General features: G+C 40.0%; 1 protein-coding gene across 7 annotated transcripts in view; it reads right to left on the reverse strand.

Moving 5' to 3' along the window:
- Positions 1–22,776, reverse strand: part of Clcn5 (chloride channel, voltage-sensitive 5) — a 165,549-nt gene that overhangs the window by 107,045 nt on the left and 35,728 nt on the right. The window contains exon 1 of one of the 7 annotated variants that reach the window (XM_011247446.3): positions 15,754–16,045. The exons of the other annotated variants lie outside the window; for them this stretch is intronic. Coding sequence (XP_011245748.1) covers positions 15,754–15,757 — 4 coding nt within the window. The 5' untranslated portion in view covers positions 15,758–16,045. Of the gene's footprint in view, positions 1–15,753; positions 16,046–22,776 lie in introns of those variants that run through there. 7 annotated transcript variants of the gene reach the window in all.

Below are 22,776 nucleotides of genomic sequence, written 5' to 3' on the forward strand. Positions count from 1 at the left end.
TGAGAGAAAAAAAGAAGAAGAAGAAACACAGAGAACCTTTTGTAGATTCTGTGGCTCAAGTCAAGATGTAGACAGCCAGCTCGTAAATCTGCCACAAACCACAACTAAATATAATCGAAAACACCTGGAAGTCTTTTTTTAAAAAAAAGAAAAGAAAATAAATGAACTGAAAAGACCCTACAGATCTGGGCAGTTGTCAGAGTTTGGGCTGTAGACAGATGGCATCAATGCTCTTAGGACAAAGAAACAAGTCAAGGGCTTCATCCCTTCCAGTGAGCAGCACACAGATTACTGCTTACAGTTCATCATCAGCTACACCCTCACTAATGCCATATGGTCAAGAAGCCATCCTTAGGGCTGGGAAAGAAGGTAAAGAAAGCTCCCAAGCAAATTCTCACCACTGTGGTTACACACCTATGTTCACTTTACGGCCAATCGCTGAGCTGTAACTGTGGATTTGACCACTACTGTGCATGCGTGACCACTACTGTGCATGCGTGTTCGAGTTTAATTTGCAAGTTTCAAAATGTCTCAGTACCCTTTGTCCAAAGTGGTCACATCATCAAGTGCCTTGATGCACAAGGGTTTAAATGGCACAGGAGAATTCACTGGCTGAGATGGAGCAATGGGACACCAGCAATAAATCCTGACCTTACAACTAATGCATAAAGAAGAAACTCTTGGCCAATCAGCACGGGTGGAGACTGGATGATGATCTAACCTGCAACAGGCCAATTCAGCTTTCTAAGATGATACTCTTTTGGGTTATTGCTTTCTCTAGGCTCTGAAAAACAATTGTATGTTCACACACAGGTAAAAATCAGACAAATAAAAGTATTTGAAGTCTCACAACACTCCTAACACATGACAGTCTATAAAATTGGGAGTAAATATAACTGGTGTGAATCAGGATAAAATGTCTAAGACAGGTACAATACCCCAGGGAAATCTTACACCGTAGTCAACTCTACAGTGAGCAAAAGGTTCCATAAAAAATAATATTGGTTAAGTGTTTTATATGTGCCTAGACTATAATCAATCAGTTTAGTATACTTTTGAAATACATGTCTTAAGTACCTACTTATATATTATGGACAACACATTTTTAGAGGCAATAAAATAAGATACTTTCACTTGAAAAAAGACTGCTTCATTCCTTTGGCTTATATGTATTGAAAGACTTATATGGCCAGCTGCTAAGATACAGTATGTAGGTTTCTGAAAGGAAGACATCTTTCATTATTTGTAGGAGCTCAGGCTCCTTACAAAGGCATGAAGTCGGGTAGTCTAACAGAATGGATTGTTGTAGAAAATAAAATGCTCATGACAGTGCTGAGCATTATAGTATTAAAGGGATTCCAGAGCAGTATAAGAGTTGAAAAAAAAAAAAAAACTAGATCCATTCAATATAGCTTCATGGAGTTGCAAGGTAACCCACGCAGATAAAGCAGCTGAAAGGAGACAGGGCCTCACAGGGCAGACCAGGGTAGAGGAGGAGACTCAGTAGAGCCCAAGGCAATGTGAGAAGGCAAAAGGTAGAGCCAATGCTACTCAATCTGCGGCTCAAGGCTTATGCCAGTCCCAAGCTCCTTATCATCTATGTTTATGGAAATAAGTACAGACATCAACAAGCACTACGGAGGTTCTACAGCAATTTGACAGTGAGTTTATGTCTTATAAATCTAATAATAATGAACCTTATCTTTTACATGGCTTCATAAGTTTATTCTACAGTGGTTTTTATTATATTTTGCAAAAATGACAACCTGTAATGGTTTAAAGAAGCTAAACTGTAATTAAGAACAGCAGGTCTTTGAGCACAGCTGTTTCAAGGAGTGGTGTGGCTCCACCTACAACTGGAGACACTAGGGTATTTTAAAGTGCTGAGTTAAGAAAAGATCAATTAGGTGAGGGGAGATGCTGATAGCTTTGAAAGTTAAGGAAATTACAATAGTTTCTGGTTCAGTCGATAAATACTCATGGATAAGGAAGAGACGTGACAAAACCAGTTATTTTGTAGGACAGGTTTGTTGGGTTTAATTGAAAGAAAGAAAAGAAACCTAGTCAGCCCTAATGGGATTCAAGAAACTTGGAAATATGAGGCGCCATCTGAACCTGAAACACTTCCTGGTCAGGGTGATGGACAGTAATAGCCCTGGAGGGGTAATGCTTAGATTTGCTGGCTATATGGGGGATAAAAAAGCATAATAGGAACCCAGGGTCTCTTGATGAACTAAAGGCAAAAACTAAGTCCTAACAAAGGGACACATAGTGAGAAATTAGGAGAGGCTGCCTTGCAGGATGGAGGTGATTTTCTGCGAGGTGAGATGGATTGGGGTTGTAAGCACAGAAAGCAAAATGGGTTCGAAAAGCAACACTTAAAACGTGAAAACCCCTGAAATCGAAGTAATCTGTAAACTAGCCTGCATCCTTTCTTCCCTGACATCCCCTCACACTTGAGTGAGTGCATGTTAAAATGGCCATGGGCCCTGCCTCCCTGGCCCTCCTTCTCAGACACAGGCAACAGCATGGTACCTGAGATTTTAAACCGAGCAGGATTAAGATTGCGCCTTTCCATGAGGACTTCCAGAAGGGCATTTGAAGAGTCCTTGGAAACACTGTCCCATAAAGTAACTCCAGCGGTCTGGAAGCATTCAATCTGTGGCATGGAGATCTTGCCAAGGGCATCACCGATGAAAGTGCTTGGTTTTCCCCTTGCTAAACTTGTTGTGCCTGGCCAGGCTCAATTTAATAAGCAGCATTTAAAAGATTGCTTTTTAACTTTTATTAAATTTACCCTCTGATAATCTCATACATGTATAAACACATTTTAAGTATCACAGACTTCTTTTAACAGTGCTTTGCTGTTAGCAACTCAAAGGTACACACAACTCTGAATCTAGTCAAGAGATGGTCTTACAAGATGAGATACTATATATCTTGTCTAAGAAATGCTCGGCTGAATCCTCAAAGGACATAGCTGCAAAAGATAAGAAAAGACCTACATATAAGGAATCTATGAGCAAGCTTTGACAAACTTAGGAAGAGAAAACAATGGTGTGGCTTCAGTTTCTAACAGGTCACCTTCTTGAAATTTCAATAAGCAGATGATATGGATGAATTTTGGCCAATGGGGTATTTTATGTACATATGACTGTATATATAGATACTGTATATATAACAATATATTATATCACTTCCAAAGTGTGTTGGCAATGTCAGCTGGTTTTCTCATCAGTATTCAGGCTTCAACTTCTGTGTCTGTTACCTTTCCAGGACCCTGCCTCCAACTTTTCCTTATTGTGGAATTTTCTGTTTTGGAACATTAGCAACATAGTAAACATACTGGTATGGTTAATCTTTATTATCAACTTGACTAGCTTGAGATTACCTATGCATTCCCAGAGGGGTTCAAATGAGGAGGGAAAGATCCATCTGAAATAAGGATAGTATCACCCCCTTGGACTGGAGTTACAGACTGAAAATAAAAAGAGCAGGATAAGGCGAGCTGAGCACCAGGATCCCCCATCTCCTTGACTTCACAGACAATATGACAATCTTCCTTATGCTCCCTGCATCATGCCTTTCCCTTCAAATCATACGCCCAAACAAACCCTTCCTTAGGTTGCTTTCGTCAGAGTGACGAGAAAAGAAACTAACATGCACAGAAATCCAGCACTAAAGAAACGTATTTATAGATAGGAACGGGGGCACACACCTTTAATCTCAGCACTCAGAAAGCAGAGGCAGGTGATCTCTATGAGTTCGAGTCCAACCTTGTCTATATAGAAAGTTTCAGGCCATGCAGAACTGCACAGTAAGACCCTGTCTAAAAATGTATCAAAAAGAAACACTGAATTTTTCATTAACTCATTTTGGAAATGATCTAAGAGACAGAAAGATAGATTCCTAATTTATCCTATAACTAAATTTTATATGAACTAAAAATGACAAAAAAAAAGATGGAATCAAACTATAACTACGGAGAATCTTCTTCCTCACATGGAGCCAGTGAGATGACTCAACAGGTAAAGGCACCTGCAATGCTTCCAAAGCTAACTCTTTGTAAGACAAACCTATACCATGAAACTCATGTCACGAAAAATCGTAAAAACGTTATGTAAAACTATCTTCAGACTAATGTGTCTAAAGCTATTTAACAAAGCATAAATGAATGAATCCCATCCCCAAGGTACCTTAAGTACCTGCAAATTTGAAGTCTAAAACATTTCTGGTTTCAGACATATTCACCCAATATTAGAAATAAATGAATCACTACACACAACAGTAAAAAAGTGAAAGATCACCATAAATTAAGAAACTGAAAGTATCTTTTCACATTCAACTATCCCTGAAATCAACTGAAAAAATTTAAACAAAACTTTCACTGCCAAGTGAAAATTCGAAACTTTCAGATACTTATCATTATAAAATAATTATAAGTAAATTATAAATCAGTGAATATGAACACTCTAGAATGATAAAGACACTAGAAATGATCTTTAAATAACCAGTCAATATCAAAGCCTAATTATTGTTTACAAAATAGTAGTGATTAACTCAACACAACAGAAACAAATGTAAACATATTTAGAGAATTATTTCATTGTTGTTATGATAGAAAAAATCATTAGCAACAAAAATGATGAAAGAATCCATGTGCTTAAATAAGACAATCAAAACAATATAATCATCACGTTTAACATAAGGGAACTTTGAGGAAATGTACTCTTTCATAGGAATTATTTACTCAAGCCGGGTGGTGGTGGTTCACACCTTTAATCCAGCACTTGGGAGGTAGAGGCAGGTGGATTTCTGAGTTCCAGGATAGTCACGGCTACACAGAGAAACCCTGTCTCAAAACAAAACAAAACAAAACAAAACAAAACAAAACAAAACAAAAAAAGAATTATTTACTCAGAGTGAAGATGTGAAAGCATTCATAGTAAATATGAAATGGTCATATGTTTACACAGAAAGAGACTATGATGAAAGAGAAGCAATACAATTAAACCACATAGAAGTCAAACAAGTATATATTTCTTAAATGACATCTGAATGAAGAAAGTACAGACTGTTTGAAATATAGTGAATCAACATATCCTATAACACTATCTTATGAAAGCAGCTCTTTAAAAAATTTTAAAGTGCTGGTAAAATAAGCAAAGAAGAAAAATGAACAAATGATTGACTTGGTCTATAGAGTGAGTTCTAGGACAGCCAAAGCTACACAGAGAAACCATGGAGAGAAAGAGAGAGAGAGAGAGAGAGAGAGAGAGACTGACTTTTAAATATTGGATTTTAACTTACAGATACATAGGAGCAAGATGCTGTGGTATACTAGTGCCTAGTAGATAACCGTGGAGGTATTATTTCTCAAAAAAAAAAAAACCCTGTTTTTAAAACTTTTACCATAAAAGGAATGATTAAAAGTTGTAGTTTCTTTTCTATTGGTGTGATAAAATACTCTCAACAAAAGCAACTTAGGGGAAGGGCTGAAAAGCTGGCTCAGAGGTTAAGAACATACACTGCTCTTGCTGAGGACACAAAATCAGCTCTCAGCACCATGTCTGGCTCTCACAACCATCTATATAACTCCAGCTCCAGGGGATCTGAGGCCCTCTTCTGGATTCCACACAGACTTGCACTCATGCACATAACCATATACAGATGCACACAGAGACATAATTAAAAATAAAATCAACATACTTTCAAGATTTATTTTAAGTGTGTGTGTGTGTGTGTGTGTGTGTGTGTGTGTGTGTGTGTGTGTTTACAGGTCCCCACAGAAGCCAGAGGTATCAGAACATAGAGTTTGGGTTACAGTCCATTGTGAGTTGCCCCACATGGGTGCTAGGCAGATATGGGTCCTCTTAGAAGGGCAGTATGTGCTCTTTATGGCTGAGCCATCTCTCCAGCACAAAATAAAATGAGTATTCCTTTTTAAAAACAACTTAAAGGAAGAAAGGGTTCATTATTTTAGCTCACAGTTCCAAGTTGCAGTCCATTGTGGTAGGGAAGTCAAGGCACCAGGAGCCTGAAGCAGCCAGTCACACTGTCTAAAGACAAGGGCGAGGACTGCGTGCATGGCAGTGCTCAGCTAGCTTTTCCCACTACTACTAGGACCCCGTGCCTAGGGCATGATGTTCCTCAGTGAACAGATCTTCCTACTACAACTAATTCCCCAGGACATGCTCAGATCCTCCCCCTGGTGATTCCAGATTTATGTATCAAGCTGGCAGCTGAAACTGAACATCACAGTGTTGGAGAAGATAGAGAATTGTAACCTGAGTTCAAGTTTATACAGTGTACTAATGTACCAAACACTCCATGGTACCCTAGTAACATATGCATGTTTATCCTTTTATTCCTAAGTGCTGTTAAGATAAAACGTGTAAGAACATATTGAGTGAAAAAAGGTAGGTGTTCCTTAAAAATTGAATAAAAGATAGGTAAATCGGGGCATTAATATGAAAATATGCTAAAAATCATAAGCAATAAGTTTCTCAAAAGAAAACAGGTACACAAAGAGTACAAAAAGAATATAATAAGACAAGAAATAAGCAATTTTATCAACAAATTTCCAAATAAAATAATATTTAAGCATTTTAAAGATGTCATTATTAAACCCAGTGTCCCTAAAGCCTCAAAAGAAAAACTACAGATTTGTTTTATTTGTGAGCACAGGTACAAAATACTAACCCAAGTCTTAGCAAATGATAGACCAACTTTAAAGAGTTGTCCATTCATCTTGCTTAGTTAGACTTTAGTCTGCGGTTGAAAACTTGATTTAAAATAACCACAAGTAGTAAAAAGATAATAACTGAATAAATACAATTTTTCAAACCTAAAAGTTCAGCATTCAATTCTGATTTTTGATCCTTCCTCAAAAGAACAAAATTGTAGAAGTATTTTTTAAATATTATATAGGACAATAAAACTAAAGGAAGTGAACATTCTTCTGAAGACAGACATTAAAGTGTTCATCTCAATCAAATTGTATTCCCAATTCTTTTTTTTTTTTTTGTTTGGTCAGGTGTTTCGTTTATTTTCTTTTTTTCCATTTTTTATTAGGTATTTAGCTCATTTACATTTCCAATGCTATACCAAAAGTCCCCCATACCCACCCACCCCCACTCCCCTACCCACCCACGTATTTCCAATTCTTAATTAATCATTTGATCATTATAAACAAGTATGAAAAATAATGAGTAGTATGAGTTAAAGAGCACTATCCTCACACCATAGAATAATGTAGCATAAATGCTGAGATATTTAAGAACAAAAATTAAAAATAATATGTTCAAAAGTAAAGCAAATTACAAAAATAAACAACATTCCTATTCCTATATTAAACATCTTTCCAATACTGGGAAGGGGCAGAAATCCCTTTTACCACATCAAAGAGAACAACATACACACACACACACACACAAACACACAAATTGTTACAGACAGATGTTTTTAATAAAGAACTAATGAAACAAAGCACAAGTAAATGATTATGATGTATCAGGGACACCTACAGTGTTAGGTAGGAAAAAGAGCCTATGAAATAAATAACATACGTTCTGATGCAGTACTCCCAGTTCAAGGAACATGCCTGCCTGAAAATAGACCTTACTGCTTTATCAAATGGACTCTGTACCAAGCACGTTGCTCTCACAGCTATATTCATTCACATGTTTTTAAATCCCCAAATGTGATTAAACCATTCAATTTATTTGATTCACTGGTGCCTCAATTTGAGGTATCTGCACATGAACAAAACATATAATCTCTGTCTCAGATGATTTATAATAACTACAGATATTTTTCTCTTCTGATTATGCTTCAATAGATCTAGAAGACTGTGCAGACTCCTAAGGAACTTAGGCAATCCCTTAATTCAGCCCTCAAAATAGGCATCTGTGTCCTACTGGTGCACAGAAATTACTAAATAAAATGTTAGTTGAAAAAGTCTTCTACAATGGTGGTTCTCGCAGCCACAGCACTCTGCAGGGTGAGGCAAGGATCACTTGGAGTTCAAGGCCAGCCTAGGATACATACGACATTCCAGGTCAAAGGAATCAGACTCTCAAAACAAACACCAGCAAAGAAAGAAAAATCTAGGCCCGGAGTGCTAATGTATACCTCTAATTCCAGGATTAGGAAAACAGGGACAAAAGAATCAATCAAGAGTTCAAACAGCTAAGGATGTAAGTTCAATGCCAGCCTTGGCTATGAGACCCGTTTAAAAAAAAAAAGAAAGAAAGAAAAGAAAAAGAAAAAAAAACCCAGGAGAGAGTGCTGATAATAAAAGCAAAACAAAAATCCACGCCTAACAAGCAGTAAAAAGCAACAAGACTTCCTCATTTGGCACACATACAAGTAGAAACAAAAGAAGAATTTGTGACCATGGACATAATAATATAAACAGTTGGGATTTCAAATGTGTCAAGTTGTCTTGTATGTGTGCCTGCGCTACAACTCGAAGAATGCTTTGACGAGCAAGAGCTGGTATGGTCTAGCTGCACGCGCTCTTCTTGCAGAGAGCAGTCTTTATGGAAGTCATTCAATATGTTGCTGCTTCCCTGTTCTCTCTCCTAGCTACCAGTAGCCGAAAATGAAGCTCTTCTTGCAGGTTACTTGCTGTGCTCATTGGGAGGAGCTCTATGTTCTCCTAATTTAACAGACAGACAGACGGATGAAACCTGGTCTATGCCTTTACTTCCTAAAACTTGCTCCCCACTGTTCTCCCACCCCACCCCCCACCCCCGTGACCCTTCAGTGAATCCTTTCAGTGATCAGCAGCCCTTGATAGGGAAAATACTTTTCCCAACCTGTTTCATACGATTGTATTTGTTGGAATTTAAAAAAGAAATCCTGAAAGCACATACTGGAAAGACCCACATGAGGAGCAAGGGGATCCTTCACATCTGTGTTCCTTGTGGTCCCTTAAGACATTCAAAGAGATTTTTCAATGTTTATTCTAAAATTTTCCATTATGTCCCTAAAGGCCATCTGCATTAATGGCAGTTTTTCATCACTGTCACTCTGGGAAAGAAAGAAAGAAAGAAAGAAAGAAAGAAAGAAAGAAAGAAAGAAAGAAAGAAAGAAAGAAGGGAGGGAGGGAGGGAGGGAGGGAGGGAGGGAGGGAGGGAGGGAGGGAGGGAGGGAAGGAAGGAAAGAAAGAAAGAAAGAAAGAAAGAAAGAAAGAAAGAAAGAAAGAAAGGAAGGAAGGAAGGAAAGAAAGGAAGGAAGGAAAAAAAACCCAGCTACACTCGCTGAATAGAGAAACCAGTCCAATCCTCGTCCTTCCTGCCAGGACATAGTCTAATGGTTCTAAGAAGCTCAAAGTCATGACACTGGAAGACAAAATAAATTGGGCCCAAGGACTTATACTAGTTTCCTAAATGATGCCTCTGAGAATCTGATGACTTGGAAATTGAGAACATGCGAGCTGCTGGGGCTCTGTATTTAGCTTTAATACAAGTAACCATAGCACAAAGCACTCCTCTCGGTACCCTTTCGCTATTCTGCTCAAAGGTCAACTGTTGCTATTTTCAGGTGCTGGTCAGAGAAAGAAACAAATCTCTTAGCATTTGGATCTCCATCATGATTCTTGACTCATGATTCTTTCCACTTTAAAGACTTCACTGGGAATATGTGATTGAGTACAGGGTTCACTCCTCACCCCAAGCAGCCCCTCTTGGGGAAGTGGAATTAACATCAAAAGACACACAGCACCAGGCCAATCCACAACAGAGGGCTTCCTGGCTTCAGACCTGCATTGATCAAAGGTCCTCCATCCAGCATTATTCCATGGAAGAATCGGAGCAGGAGGGAGCTGGCACATCCCTGCCTAGCCTATTGCGACCACAGTGATTAAAGGACTAGGTGTGTACTGGCTAGTTTTGGGTCAACTTGACACAGCTGGAGTTATCAAAGAGAAAGGAGCTTCAGGTGAGGAAATGCCTCCATGAGATCCAGCTGTGGAGCATTTTCTCAGTTGATGATCAAGGAGGTAGGGCCCCTTGTGGGTGGGACCATCTCTGGGCTGGTAGTCTTGGTTCTATAAGAGAGCAGGCTGAACAAGCCAGGGGAAGCAAGCCAGTAAAGAACATCCCTCCATGGCTTCTGCATCAGCTCCTGCTTCCTGACCTGCTTGAGTTCCAGTCCTGACTTCCTTGGTGATGAACAGCAGTATGGAAGTGTAAGCTGAATAAATTCTTTCCTCCCCAACTTGTTTCTTGGTCATGATGTTTGTGCAGGAATACCAACCCTGACTAAGACAAGTTGGTACCAGGGACTGGGGTACTGCTGTGATAGGCCTGACCATACTTTTGTTTGGAAGAATGTGGACTTCGGCTTTACAAAGTGGTGGAACGCTTTAAACGGGGCTGAGTGGGTCATCCTAGTAGGACTATGGAAGGCTTTGTTGCTGAGAGTAATTTGAACTGTGCAGACCGGGTCCAAGAAGTCTCAGCGTAGAAGAATTTCAGTATGTGGTGTAGAGACTGTTCCTGTGGTGTTTTGGTGAAGAATGTGGCTGCTCTTTGCCCTTGTCTGAAGAGTCTACCTGAGGCTAAGGTAAAGAACTTTATATTGATTGCATTGACAAAGGAAGTCTCAAAAAAGCCCAGCAGAGACTTTGTTCTCTGGTTAAGTCTCATTAAGAGCAGTTTGAACAAGTGTAGCAAGATGAAAAAGGAAGAATACAAAATATGGGGTTTAAGTGATGTGTCTATGAAAAGACAGAGAGGGGAGATATGTTTTATGAAGGTGTAGTCAGGTATGGGAGAAGGTGGTGTCTCAGCGGGCCCATGCTGAAGCATCCTTTCCCCTGAGGGACCAGCCACGTGATGGTCTAGTATAGGATAGAGTGTATTAAGGGCATGGGGAGGGTTGTTAAAAGGGTACTAGAGACAGAGAAAGGTGGGGAGAGAGAGACAGAGAAGAGAAGTAGAGAAGAGGCTGGCCATAAGCATGTGGGAAAATAGGGGGAAGGGAAGAGCAATAACAAGAGAGAGCAAGAGAGCAAGAGGGGCAAGCAGCCCCTTTTATACTGGGTCAGGCCTACCTGGCTGTTGCCAGGTGACTGGGGGGTGGAGCTTAGACAGAATGCTAACATTAAGTATTAAATGGGCGCCAGGAGGTAAAATGGAGATGAATCCTGTGTTCAAGGATACTAAATTGAATTAAGGGAGTAGTGACCTTGGGGCAAGGTCCCACCCAGCTAAGTTTAGGTCCACGCATGGTAGTACAAGCCTTTAATCCCAGGAGGCAATGACAAGCAGATCTCTAAGTTCAAGACCAGCCTAGAACAGAGCAAATTCTAGGTGAAGGAAAATTTAAATTCAGGCTTGGTGGACCATACCTTTAATACCAGGACTTAGGACACAGGCTTGCAGTCTCTGAGTTCAAAGTCAGTTTACAGAGCAAGTTCCAGGACAGCCAAGCTTAGGCAGTAAAGGAGTTGGAAAACAGGAAACTGGTGATAATGTAATAGAACAAGGAGGCCATGTTCCAGCTCCAGCAAGCAGCAGAACTCTGCAGCTTTGGCCACATAGCTCTGGCTTTAGAGTCCAAAATAGAAGAGAATACTGGGACAATGATTCTGACTAGCTGGAACTAATAAATTAGTGGTAATTAGGAAGAGACCAGCATCTCTGAGGTGAAATCTTCTGAGAAGTTTTCTGAGAGCACAAGGAAGCTGTGTTCCAGAAATAGCCAAGGTTGTACCTCTTGCTGCAGCTGTAGTTGGTAATATATAAGAATCACCCAGGTGGTACTGGTTTTGAAGGCATGAAGGGGTCATGAAGAACAGTTGAGGCTTGACACTGTGAGAGGCTATGGAAGGCCATTGGTGAAGGTGCAGCCTCAGTTCCAGTTGATGGCCCAGGACTGAAGAGGTCATGCAAAGTGTTTGAGACTTGACACCATGAAGGGAGCCTATGAGAGGCTGTTGATGAAGCCTAGTTGCAGCAGAAGACCCCAGTGTTTTGGGGTGATCACCAAGAACAGCAGCAACAGTGGAGTGGATCAACCTGAGCTTAGAGTGCTACAGAAGGCAGAGCTGGAGAAGTGACCCAAGCCCTTGGAGGAGCCCAGAAGATCATGAGTGGATCCCAAACACTGGATGGTTAGACTTTGATTTTGCTTTTGATTGTGACTGTGCTCTAATATTTTTCCTTCTTGAAGTACAAAAGTACTTTAGTGAAGCCCTCGGTTGAGAGACTTTGAATTGTAAAAAGACTTTGAATTTTAAAAGATACTGGATATTTTAAAGAGATTGACATTTTAAAAAAAGATTTATTTTATTTATATGAGTACTGTCTTCAGACACACCAGAAGAGGGCATCGGATCCCATGTGGTTGCTAGGAATTGAACTCAGGACCTCTAGAATAGCATCAGTACTCTTAACCACTGAGCCATCTCTCCAGCCCTGGATTGAAAATTTAATATGCAAGAATTTGTAAAGACTGTGGGACTTTTAAAGTTATTTAGATCTTGGGAATGAATAAAAAAGTAGGGTTGAGGCTTTAAAAAAAAAAAGAATTCACTGAACAAATAAGTAAGTGGAGTGAAAACCTGCTCAGACTAAAGCATTATCTCTGAGCTCGGACAAACTGAGTATCATGGTGGCTTTTGTTGCAATTTCAACACCAGTTTATGATTTGTTTATCATTACTTTTTTCTTTTTTTTGGGGGGGGAGAGGGTACATGATTCAGCTTCCAGGGGGGAAAATGGTGTAAGACACAGATAAGGCCTAGAGACAGAGCAATGCATTAACCATGAAATCGGAAATTAGAATAGGATGTAAGCAACTTCAACTGTATGAAAGATTGAAGAGAGAAAGCCAAGTTCACACCATGCCTTTGGGTCACAGTGTGAGAAATAATGGTTCTATAAGGGAAAGGAAAATAATTAAAATGTATTTTAAACGAGACAAGGATCCAAATTTATAATTATGAAGGCCTATCAAAGTGGAACAGGGGCTAGAAAGAAGGTCACAGTGAGAAAGCCAGTGGTTAAGAACGCTTGCTGTTTTTGCAGAGAACCACACCTCCTAATCTTTCTAAGGAGCGCCACTCTCTGATGATTAAGCATTCACATACATAAGCCTACCGGGGGCCACTCTTATTCAAACCACCATAGAAGCTTACACTTCAGTTGTTCCATTAGACTACAATGCCTCCAGTAATGTACACTAATCCTTCTATCCTCTCTGGGAATCCACCTTTCCATATACATTTCGCTCTTGCCTTGACTGCTTGAGAGATGCTTCAGAGCATAAGATTGCATACTGTTCTTGCAATGACTCTCATGTTTGATTGCTAGAACCCACGTCTGGCACCTCATAGCTGTCTGTAAGTCCAGTTCTGGGGGATGCAACATTTTTTTCTGACCCCCATGGACACCTGCATTCATGTGTGTACACCTGCATTCATGTGTGTACACATAGATATACATACTTATACACATTTATACACACAAAAGGAGGGAAGGGGGAGGGAAGGACAGAATTAAAAACTTACTTTTCAGAAAAATATGTAGGACTGTTCATGTTGGCTGTCAATTGACACTTCTGTTTTTCAGATTTTGTTTTTCTCATTAGTAATTAGCTTTGGCTTGCATACGTGCTACACCAATGTGCTACTAATGATTTATATCTCACTCTGTTTTTCTTTAAAAACTATGACCTCAATATTTAGGAACATGAAATAGGAAGAATGCAAGTTCAAATTAGCTGGGCTACATAGAAAGAAAGTGTTCTCTATGTCTCTGTCTCCATCAGTCTGTGAGTCTGTGTCTCTGTCTCCCTTTGTCTGTCTCCATCTGTCTCCATGTCTCTCTGTCTGTCTGTCTGTCTCTAACACAGACACCTGCCATTTAGGGGTAGTCAACAGGCCAAATCTTTCTCATCAACAAATGACAGTACCTAAACAAAAGGTACACTTAAATTAAATAGGGGTTAAAATTTTTATATAAGAATTTTCAAGGGAGCTTTTAAGACAGGCAGATCGAGGCTATAAGCAGAAGCAATTAATATATGTGCATGGCTTTTAAAAGTCAAGATTGGCCTTAGGTTCAATCCCCAACACCAAAATCAATTAATAGTGTAAAAAAAGTACATGAGCACTTACACTTAAACAGCAGGGATATTGTGTAGCTGAGCAGTAGAGAACACTTATCTTGAATTTTAAGCCCCTGGGTTCTGCCCCAGCACCACAAAAACAAAAAGATGTAGAGCAGCCATTTATGCTTTTCAAGTGTTTTTCTATTAGTTAGCATTCAAGAAAAACTATAAGCAGATATTTGTAGACAGTCTCAGATATTTTGCAGATATAGACATCGAAGGGGAGAGCCTTATGTTAGCAAAAGCTAAGAGCCTCACCTTACACCAAATAAATTCTTTACAGATCTTCTCTTGTCCAAAGCATTTTTAAAAAGAGACAACAGAGAAGACAATGATGAAGGAGGAAGAGGAGGAAAAGCTGAGTCTAGTGACATAGACTTGTAATCTCTGCAGCTCAAAGCTGTGGCAGTAAGACTGCAATGCTCAACACCTACCTAGGTGACAAAATGAGGTCAAGGACATCCAGGCAACTTAGTGAGACCATGTCTCAAGTGTTTTTAAAGAAAAACAAAGAGTGAGATATAAATCATTAGTAGCACATTGGTGTAGCATGTATGCAAGCCAAAGCTAATTACTAATGAGAAAAACAAAATCTGAAAAACAGAAGTGTCAATTGACAGCCAACATGAACAGTCATACCTGGAAACACTCAAGTCAACAACATGAGCTCAGAAAAGGCACCTTTATAGACCCAAAAAGTAAGCAGATAGAGTAATCAGTTAGGCAACGGTAAGGCCATTGAAGTAGGTCAGTAAAGCATTTTGCATAGTATGCCTAAAGCCCTGGGTTTGATCTGCAATGTGGAGGGAGGGAGGGAGGGAGGGAGGGAGGGAGGGAGGGAGGGAGGGAGGGAGGGAGGGGGAGAGGGAGAGAGGGAGAGAGAGAGAGGCAGAGAGAGAGAGGCAGAGAGAGAGAGGCAGAGAGAGAGGGGAGAGAGAGAGAGAGGGAGGGAGGGAGGGAGGAAGGAAGGAAGGAAGGAAGGAAGGAAGGAAGGAAGGAAGGAAGGGAGAGAGAGAGAAAGAGACAGGAAGAGAGGGAGGGTGGCAGGGAGGGAGGGGAATCCTTTCACAAGATTCAAAGTTACACAAAAATGATAAACGAGTTGTAGGGACAGATGACAAATGGTTATCAAAGGGGCCAAGTTGATCCTAAACTTAGGTTTCTTAAATAATACTTCCCCTCTCCATAAGGCAACAGTGTTTAATCAATAAAATTTAAGCCTTCTAGAAGCTAAAAATGTAGCTCCTTTGGAGGATCTTCAGTTCACACTCTCATATATCTCAAGACACTCCTCATTCAACAGCTGAAATACTCAAAATAGTTAAGCACTTTCACAAGTCGCACATAATTTGAGGAGCCCAGTGTTAAATGAATCCATAAGACCCCTTGTTCCAAAATCATTAAGAATTTTCAACTAACAACAGTGGAGCTTCAAACCATACAAAACCGTCCTGAGTGTCTGGCCTCTAGCTGCAGCACAGGTCAAATGCCTGCAAAATGAACACTGGGTATACAGTTACTAAGAATTGTATGGCTTCGAATTAAACCACTTCCCTCGGACCACAAAGATCTTATGAGTGTATCCACTACATATTCTATGTCACTGGAGAATTTAAGGAGCCAACTTACCCATGGTCACACCACTGGTTTGTAGCAGAGATAAAATCTGAACATAGGGAGCTCCACGCCAGTTGCACTTGGACACAAAAGAACCTTTTACACCCCGTCCCTCCTCCAAGTGACTGAGATCAGTTGGTTGTGGGCAACCGAAGAGGCGCAGCTGTCACCATCACAGCTGAACTGGCTCACTGCTGCTGGCCTAGCCCTGCCCACCACCTGCTCTACCAATTTAAAATCAGCCGTCTAGCATCCTAGACTTCTGGGAAAAGAGAAAAGGCACAAGAGGGATGTTCCCCTTCTCCTCCCTCTCCATCCATCCATCCATCCATCCATCCATCCATCCATCCATCCGTCATCTCTTCCTCTCCTTCCCTCCATTCCTGCATCCCTGCATAGATGTACTGAGTCCATGAGGACACAGATAACTTGAGAATGCTCTCTTGTCCTGATATACTGACTTAGGGAAGGACCACTGATTTAGTCTAATAAAGGGAAGAACAGAGGAGTCTTAGATACTCTAAGGATTCTACCACATAACTGCGTAACTGTGGAAATTATACTAGGCTTAGAGAAAAACATCACACTTTAAAATTCTAACACTGACAATTACTTGACGTCAGACCCTAGTATTTCACCTCAATGAACCGCAGGTTCCCACATCTATAAACTGGGTAGTTGTCAGTTTCCCTGGGTTCTGAAGGACACTTACATTCACTGCACTGTTGCCAGATTCAGATCTTGAGAGAAAAGATAGTCTAAGTACAGCTACTACTTTCTTTCAAGTGTGTATGCAATATTAGGGTAAAAAAAAATCCTTCACTTCTGGCCTACCCCCATGAAAAAATACATCCTAAAATTCTTCCCTGTGTCCTAGCTTCACCCTCTCTACACACACACATGTTCTAAACCCCTTCCCTGACCCTAGCCTCCCCTCAATTCAAAACTTTAGAAAATGATCTAAATGGATAATCTACAAGAAGTATAAGTGTGTAGTTGCTATTTATGATGCAAGCTCCCTCCTATTGATTCACAATCCTATCTATGTGTTCTCTTCTTCCTTACTGGGACTTAGGGAAAAACTGGTTTTTAAGGCATAAGTTTTTCCTACTTTTCTCTCAGATGACAAAATTAGCTGAGGTGTGCTTGACCTATTACATCAAATTTAAAAACAGACAGACAGACAGACAGACAGACAGACAGACAAAACCCCCTTCCCATGCAGAATAAACTGAGCATGGAGTCAAGTATATACCCTTCCTGCCACAGCAAAGTATTGCCCTAACCTTGGAGAATGCCTTGGTATGTACTGTCTAGAAATATTTATACACAGAGACAAAGCTTGGAAGAAAATACAAAAATATTAACACCAGCTGTGTGGGAGGGAATCATACTGGCAAGTTATTCCCACATGACTAATATTAAATATAAATTCTAAAGTAAGTTCTCTGACAGATATGACTGCAAACTAAAAGCTTTCGGGACCCCTCCCTGCTCGAACATATTACTTCATAATGATATCATCTCCATCCATTTCAGCAGTCTTAACTAGGACCATGTCCCTTCCTTTGCTCTTCTCCAGTTTAGTAAATCTCCAGGAACACTTGATAACAATAAGCACTTCAACCTGCAAGCCATTGCTTCCTGTGGATTTTCCTAATATACCACCTTTGACGTTCCTTTGTTGGCTTGCTTCCCTGCGGTTCTGTTACTAAAGAGATTATTTCCCACTTTCTGCATGGTTCTCACACTTGAACATGCATCCTAACTCTCTAGAGGGCTTGTCAAAACAGCACTGGGCCCCACTCCCAGAACCTTCTCCCTCACTAGGTCGGGGCTTTGCCCTAAGAATTTTCCTTGTGAATACTTCCTAGGTGATGCTGCCCCTGCTGAGGCCCACTCTTGGAGAACCACTGCTTTAAGGAAAAGAGAGAAAGTAGATTCAAAGTAGATTTCACAATCCTGACTGAATACTGTTTGATGCGGAAGGCTATCTCGGACAAGATGTCACTAGATGTCCCTAGCTATCAGACAACTGGAAATTGTCAAAAGGTCCCTGGAGAGTCCTGGGTGTGTGACTGAGTGGGGTCTTTGGCTCTTGTGCCTTGTCTTGGGCTCTTTTCCTTGCATTTATTTGTTTTGCCCTGTTCCAATGTGTAGGGTTTTGTTTTACCTTATTTTATTACTATCCCACAAAAGCCTGTTTGTTTTCTGAGAGACAGAAAGGGAGTGGATCCCGTGGAAGGGAGAATGGGGAGGAGCTGGGAGGAGGAGAGGAAGGGAAACCATAATCCGGATATGTTATGTGAGGGAAAAATATTTTCAATAAAAGGAAAAATTCCCTGCAAAATCATTCCTATTTAAGAAAAAATTAGTCAGAGGCAGGCAGACCTCTATGAGTCTCAGGCCAGCCTGGTCTATATAGCTAGTTCCAGGACAGAGAAGGCTACACAGAAAAAAACACGTCTCAGGAAAAAAATGATATAAAAAAAATAAAGTTTATTAGACTGACAACCTAACTTTCTTTCAACAAAGCAATGGTGGCTCCTCCTTTTGTTAAAAACAAATTGAACTTTTTCTCCTAATCTGGTCCTTTTGAATTTGTCCACACATCCATACCGCGGTGTATCAGGTACTAGGAAGAGACTTGAGGGGATGAACACGTCTATTTTTTTAGCATAGTCACAATGATTCGAAGACAGAATGTGATCAGCAAGCCCAGTAGACTATTGAGGCATGGAGCTGGGACTCACGGTATGCTTTCTGTAAGGTGATAATAAAGATAGACAGGCATCCATAATACACAATTGGTGGGAGATGAGATCTCCAGACAATAGATACGATATATTTAAAGACACAAGGGCAAATAAAATGAGATTAAAAAACCATCATTTCTTCCATATGGCTGAAGGCAATCCTATCCTTTCCCTTGTGGAAAAATAAAAAGTGAAAGAAAACAACACTGGCAACTATGCTTCCTTGTGAGTGATTCCTCCATCTTTTTATCTCCAACTACCTGTCTTTAATAATCTGATGCCTCCACTTGTGCCCTAAACTCCTGCCACTGTAAACTTCTCTATCAACCTCAGACCCTCAAGGAATCACTGTCTTCTCGCCTCCTAGCAGCACACTCATTATGCTTGATTACAATTGTTTTTAATCTGCCTGCCTTACTAAAGCCACATGCTCTACTACAGCAAGAGCCGTGGCAAGTGTGTTCCTGAATGTACTGCCAACATCCTGTACTTTCCCTGGCACAATGAAATGCCTCGACTATCAATTAAGTGAATACTGTAAATATTCATGAACTCGTCGCTTCTCTCCATCAAATCCTCCTGTGTTCAACACCCCAGAGCTGCTTCCTTCCATCTCCTGCATATTCCACTCCCATATGCTCCTCAGAATCCTGGCATTCACTCTTCCTTCTGGCATCCAGTGACGGTTCATTCTTCCTCCTTCATACATCCATTTCTGTTGTCAGGGAAGATCTGTCTTTGAACACTTAAGAAACACCTCAATTGGGACACAGGCAACATAAATAAGCTATGGAACCAGGCAAAAGTGAGCACATCTCAAATGTCACATCTGCCTTGTAAATTGTGAGTGACTTTGGACAACTTACTTATTCTCTCAGAGTCTTAATTTCTCCATCTTTAAATCTATTTAATAAAACCAAGACTTCCTGTTGATGGCTATTTCTCTGCCTCAGAGCATCTCGCACAAAGGAAAGAAGTGAACAGGAAAACAGAAAGGCCAAGTCAAAGATGATAAATAAAATGGGACTGACTGAGAAAGATAATGTTGAAAGACAAAGAAGAACACCCTCCCAGAGTTATACTTCTCCGTTGCTATTGCTCTCAAAATTTAACATGGTATTTAGTCAATCAAGGAATAGATTACTACACAAAAGAAATCAAAGTGTTTCTCCACCAAAAAATATGTACAAATGTTAATAGCAAATAGTTTAAAAACACAAATAAACACATATCCACAAGCAAACTATGGTCTATCCAAAAACTGGAATATTAAGCAATAAAAAGAATGAGGCACACGATACATATTACAGCAGAGGGGCCTTGAAGACATTATGCTAAATGAAAAAAAAAGCCAGACATGAAAGCCACATATTGTATTATTCATTTATGTGAACCATCCACTGTAGGTAAATTTATAGAGACTGAGAAGTGGGCAGATGGTTAGCTGTGGCTAGAAACTGAGTGCTAACAGATAGGGGATGGGGTTCTTTTTTCCTTTCCTTTTTTGTTTTGTTTTTGCTGTAAAACTCAACCACAACAACAAAAAAGGTCACATGTAGACACCTGAGAGCTTATTCAGCAAAGAATTGTGACCGGAAAAGTTTAGACTTGGGGATTAGAAATCCTTGGGTTGAGGCCCAGATGTAATATTTCCTGAGCTTTTTATCTCTAGTAAATTCCTCAGTGTTTCTTCATACTGGATATGAGTGGGGAAAATGCATTTTGCCTTTGTCACAGATGATGTTGGCAGGATCTGCTGAGCTGATACAGTGACAGTATTTTTTTCAACCTTTGGATTGGTTGCCTCAGAATTTTATGACACGTATGTTAAGCAGAAAAATACCTAAGTGTGTCTGTCCCCAATGACTGTACCACAATACTTACCGTATAGACAAAATAAAATGTAAAAACAAAGGAACAAACTGTACACATGTATGAATTTCTCAAACAATAAAAACTTTTTAGTTAAATTTTTATGCTAAATGAAATTAGTCAATGCTGATTTACTGAAAAAATCATAATTTTACTATGGTTATATAGGAAAAGAGCTTCTATTCCTAAGAAATACACACTTATGCAATGGTCTGAAGATAAATTAGCCATGAACTGTATGCCTTTATCTTCAGATAAAGAATTTGCAGAGCAGGTCACAGAGAACATAAAGCAAAAATAAAATAGGGGAATCTGAGTAAAGGACGGAAGGGTGTTCTGGGCTCCGTTTGTCCAGATTTTTAAGTAATTTCCATGTTTAAAATTCTGAGCTCAAGGCTTTCCCTGGACCTTCAACAAGGGCAGAGTACGGACCTTGGCTAATTGTCTTGCTAGAAGAACAACAGTTTAACTGGTTTTTAAGAAAAGGTAATTTAAAGGCAATCCATCCCTTCACGTGTTTGGAGATTTTCCCAAGGATACTCAGACAGCAGACAAGCACACATTCCAGGAAATGCAGTAAATCTCAACAGGACCGGGGAGCAGGGCTGGGATCTCATCTTAACCTACTTTTGTTTGTACCATCAGCCCTCATTTCTAGGTTACACTGATGCCAAGCCGAGTAGCCAAGAAGATCCGGGTGCTTCTTTCTCCCAGCTCCCAATCAGGAGTGGGTTGCTCTTGTTTCTGGTTCTTCCCCACACCCCAGAGCAGAGTTCCATTGTAGGCTGGTAGCAAAAATGACCAGCTCTCCCTTCATCCTAGCATCTTCCACTTATGGGGTAGCCCTACACAGGGCTAAGATCACTGAGCCCTGATCACACTTACTCGGCTCCCTCTTAGAGCACAGGTTTCATTCCTTTTCACAACATAAAACCATTCAATTAAAGGCTTATCTCTGATAAGCCTAGAGGTTAAAGGACCAAATGCTAGCTTCAGACACAGTCACACAGCTAGTCAATATGGTGCTGTAAGCTCTAGCCAGGCCAATGAGGTAGGAGAAAGAGCGAAAGTATCTCTAACTAGAGCTGCCATAACCTTTTGTGTTGTTGTGTTTGTTTGGAAATAGGATCTAACTAGGTAACCCAGCCAGACTTCCAACAGCAGCTGAAGATGACAATGAACTCCTAAGACTCCTAAGTGCTGGAGTTACAAATGGGAGCCACCATGCGGAGGCTGGTGTGATCTTAATATACAGAAAGTCCTCAGAAATTCACTTTTTAAAAAGCCAATCTGACCAGGTAAATGAATTCATTAGGATTGTGTGTTACTAGGTCAGTAGGCCAGTAAAAAAAAAAAAAAACTCCATGCAATTTTATACACTGTCCAATCTGAAATGGTATTTAAAAAAACAACTATTGAAGAATTTCATGAAAGTAAATAAAATACTTAGTAGTAAATGTACTAGAAAAATGACCAAGTTTGTATTGGTAAAACTCCAAACCACTGTTAAAAGAAATTAAGAAATGCCTACTCAAATGGAACAATAACATGATAGACAGTAGCAACTGTGAGCAAGGATGAGAACTGGAGCCTCCATACATGGCTGCTGGAGATGCAGTGTGCAGCTGCTCTAGCCAACAGCTTGGTAATTGCTCAGGAATACTAAACATAGTTACCACATGACCTAGAAATTCCTCTCCTAGATATACAGCCAAGAAAAATGAAAACCTATGTCCACCCAAAACTTTATAGGGGAATATTCATAGTAGCATCATTCATGATGGGCGAAAAATGAAGCAAGTCAAACATCCATCAAGTGATGAATGGCTAGCTCAAGTGTGCTGCTGCTGCTCAATGGTGTATTATTCGGCCATAAAATGAAGTACTTTGCCTGCTGCAGCACGGGTAAACCTTGAAAATAAATGCGCTCAGTTAAAAGAAGCTAGGCACAAATGACCACATAGCATATGGTTCCATTTATAGGAAATGTCTAGAATAGACAGGTCTTTAGACAAGAAGTAGATCGGCAGTTGCCTAGGATGGGGTTGAGGAAATAAAAAGTCACTGCTAATGAGTACAAAGTTTCTTTTAAAAGAATGAAAATGTTAAGTTATAATTTGTGATGGTTTTTCAACTATAAATGTAGTTTTTAACTATTCAACTGTACACTTTTAACTGGGCATGGCAGCAGATAGTACAATCTTAGAACTTAAGAGAGGCAAGAAAACTGCTTTGAGTTCTAGCCCAACCTGAGCTACATAAATTAGTCTTGGTCACATAAAACCATCTTGTCTTGAATAAATCAATTGTACATTTTAAATGGGCAAATTGTATAATATGAAAAGTACATCTCAATAAAGTTATTTCAAAATGTAAATGCTCCAAACAATTGAATTAAAGGTAGAAA

The sequence above is a fragment of the Mus musculus genome, chromosome X, assembly GCF_000001635.26.
Source record: "Mus musculus strain C57BL/6J chromosome X, GRCm38.p6 C57BL/6J".
Classification (NCBI taxonomy): domain Eukaryota; kingdom Metazoa; phylum Chordata; class Mammalia; order Rodentia; family Muridae; genus Mus; species Mus musculus.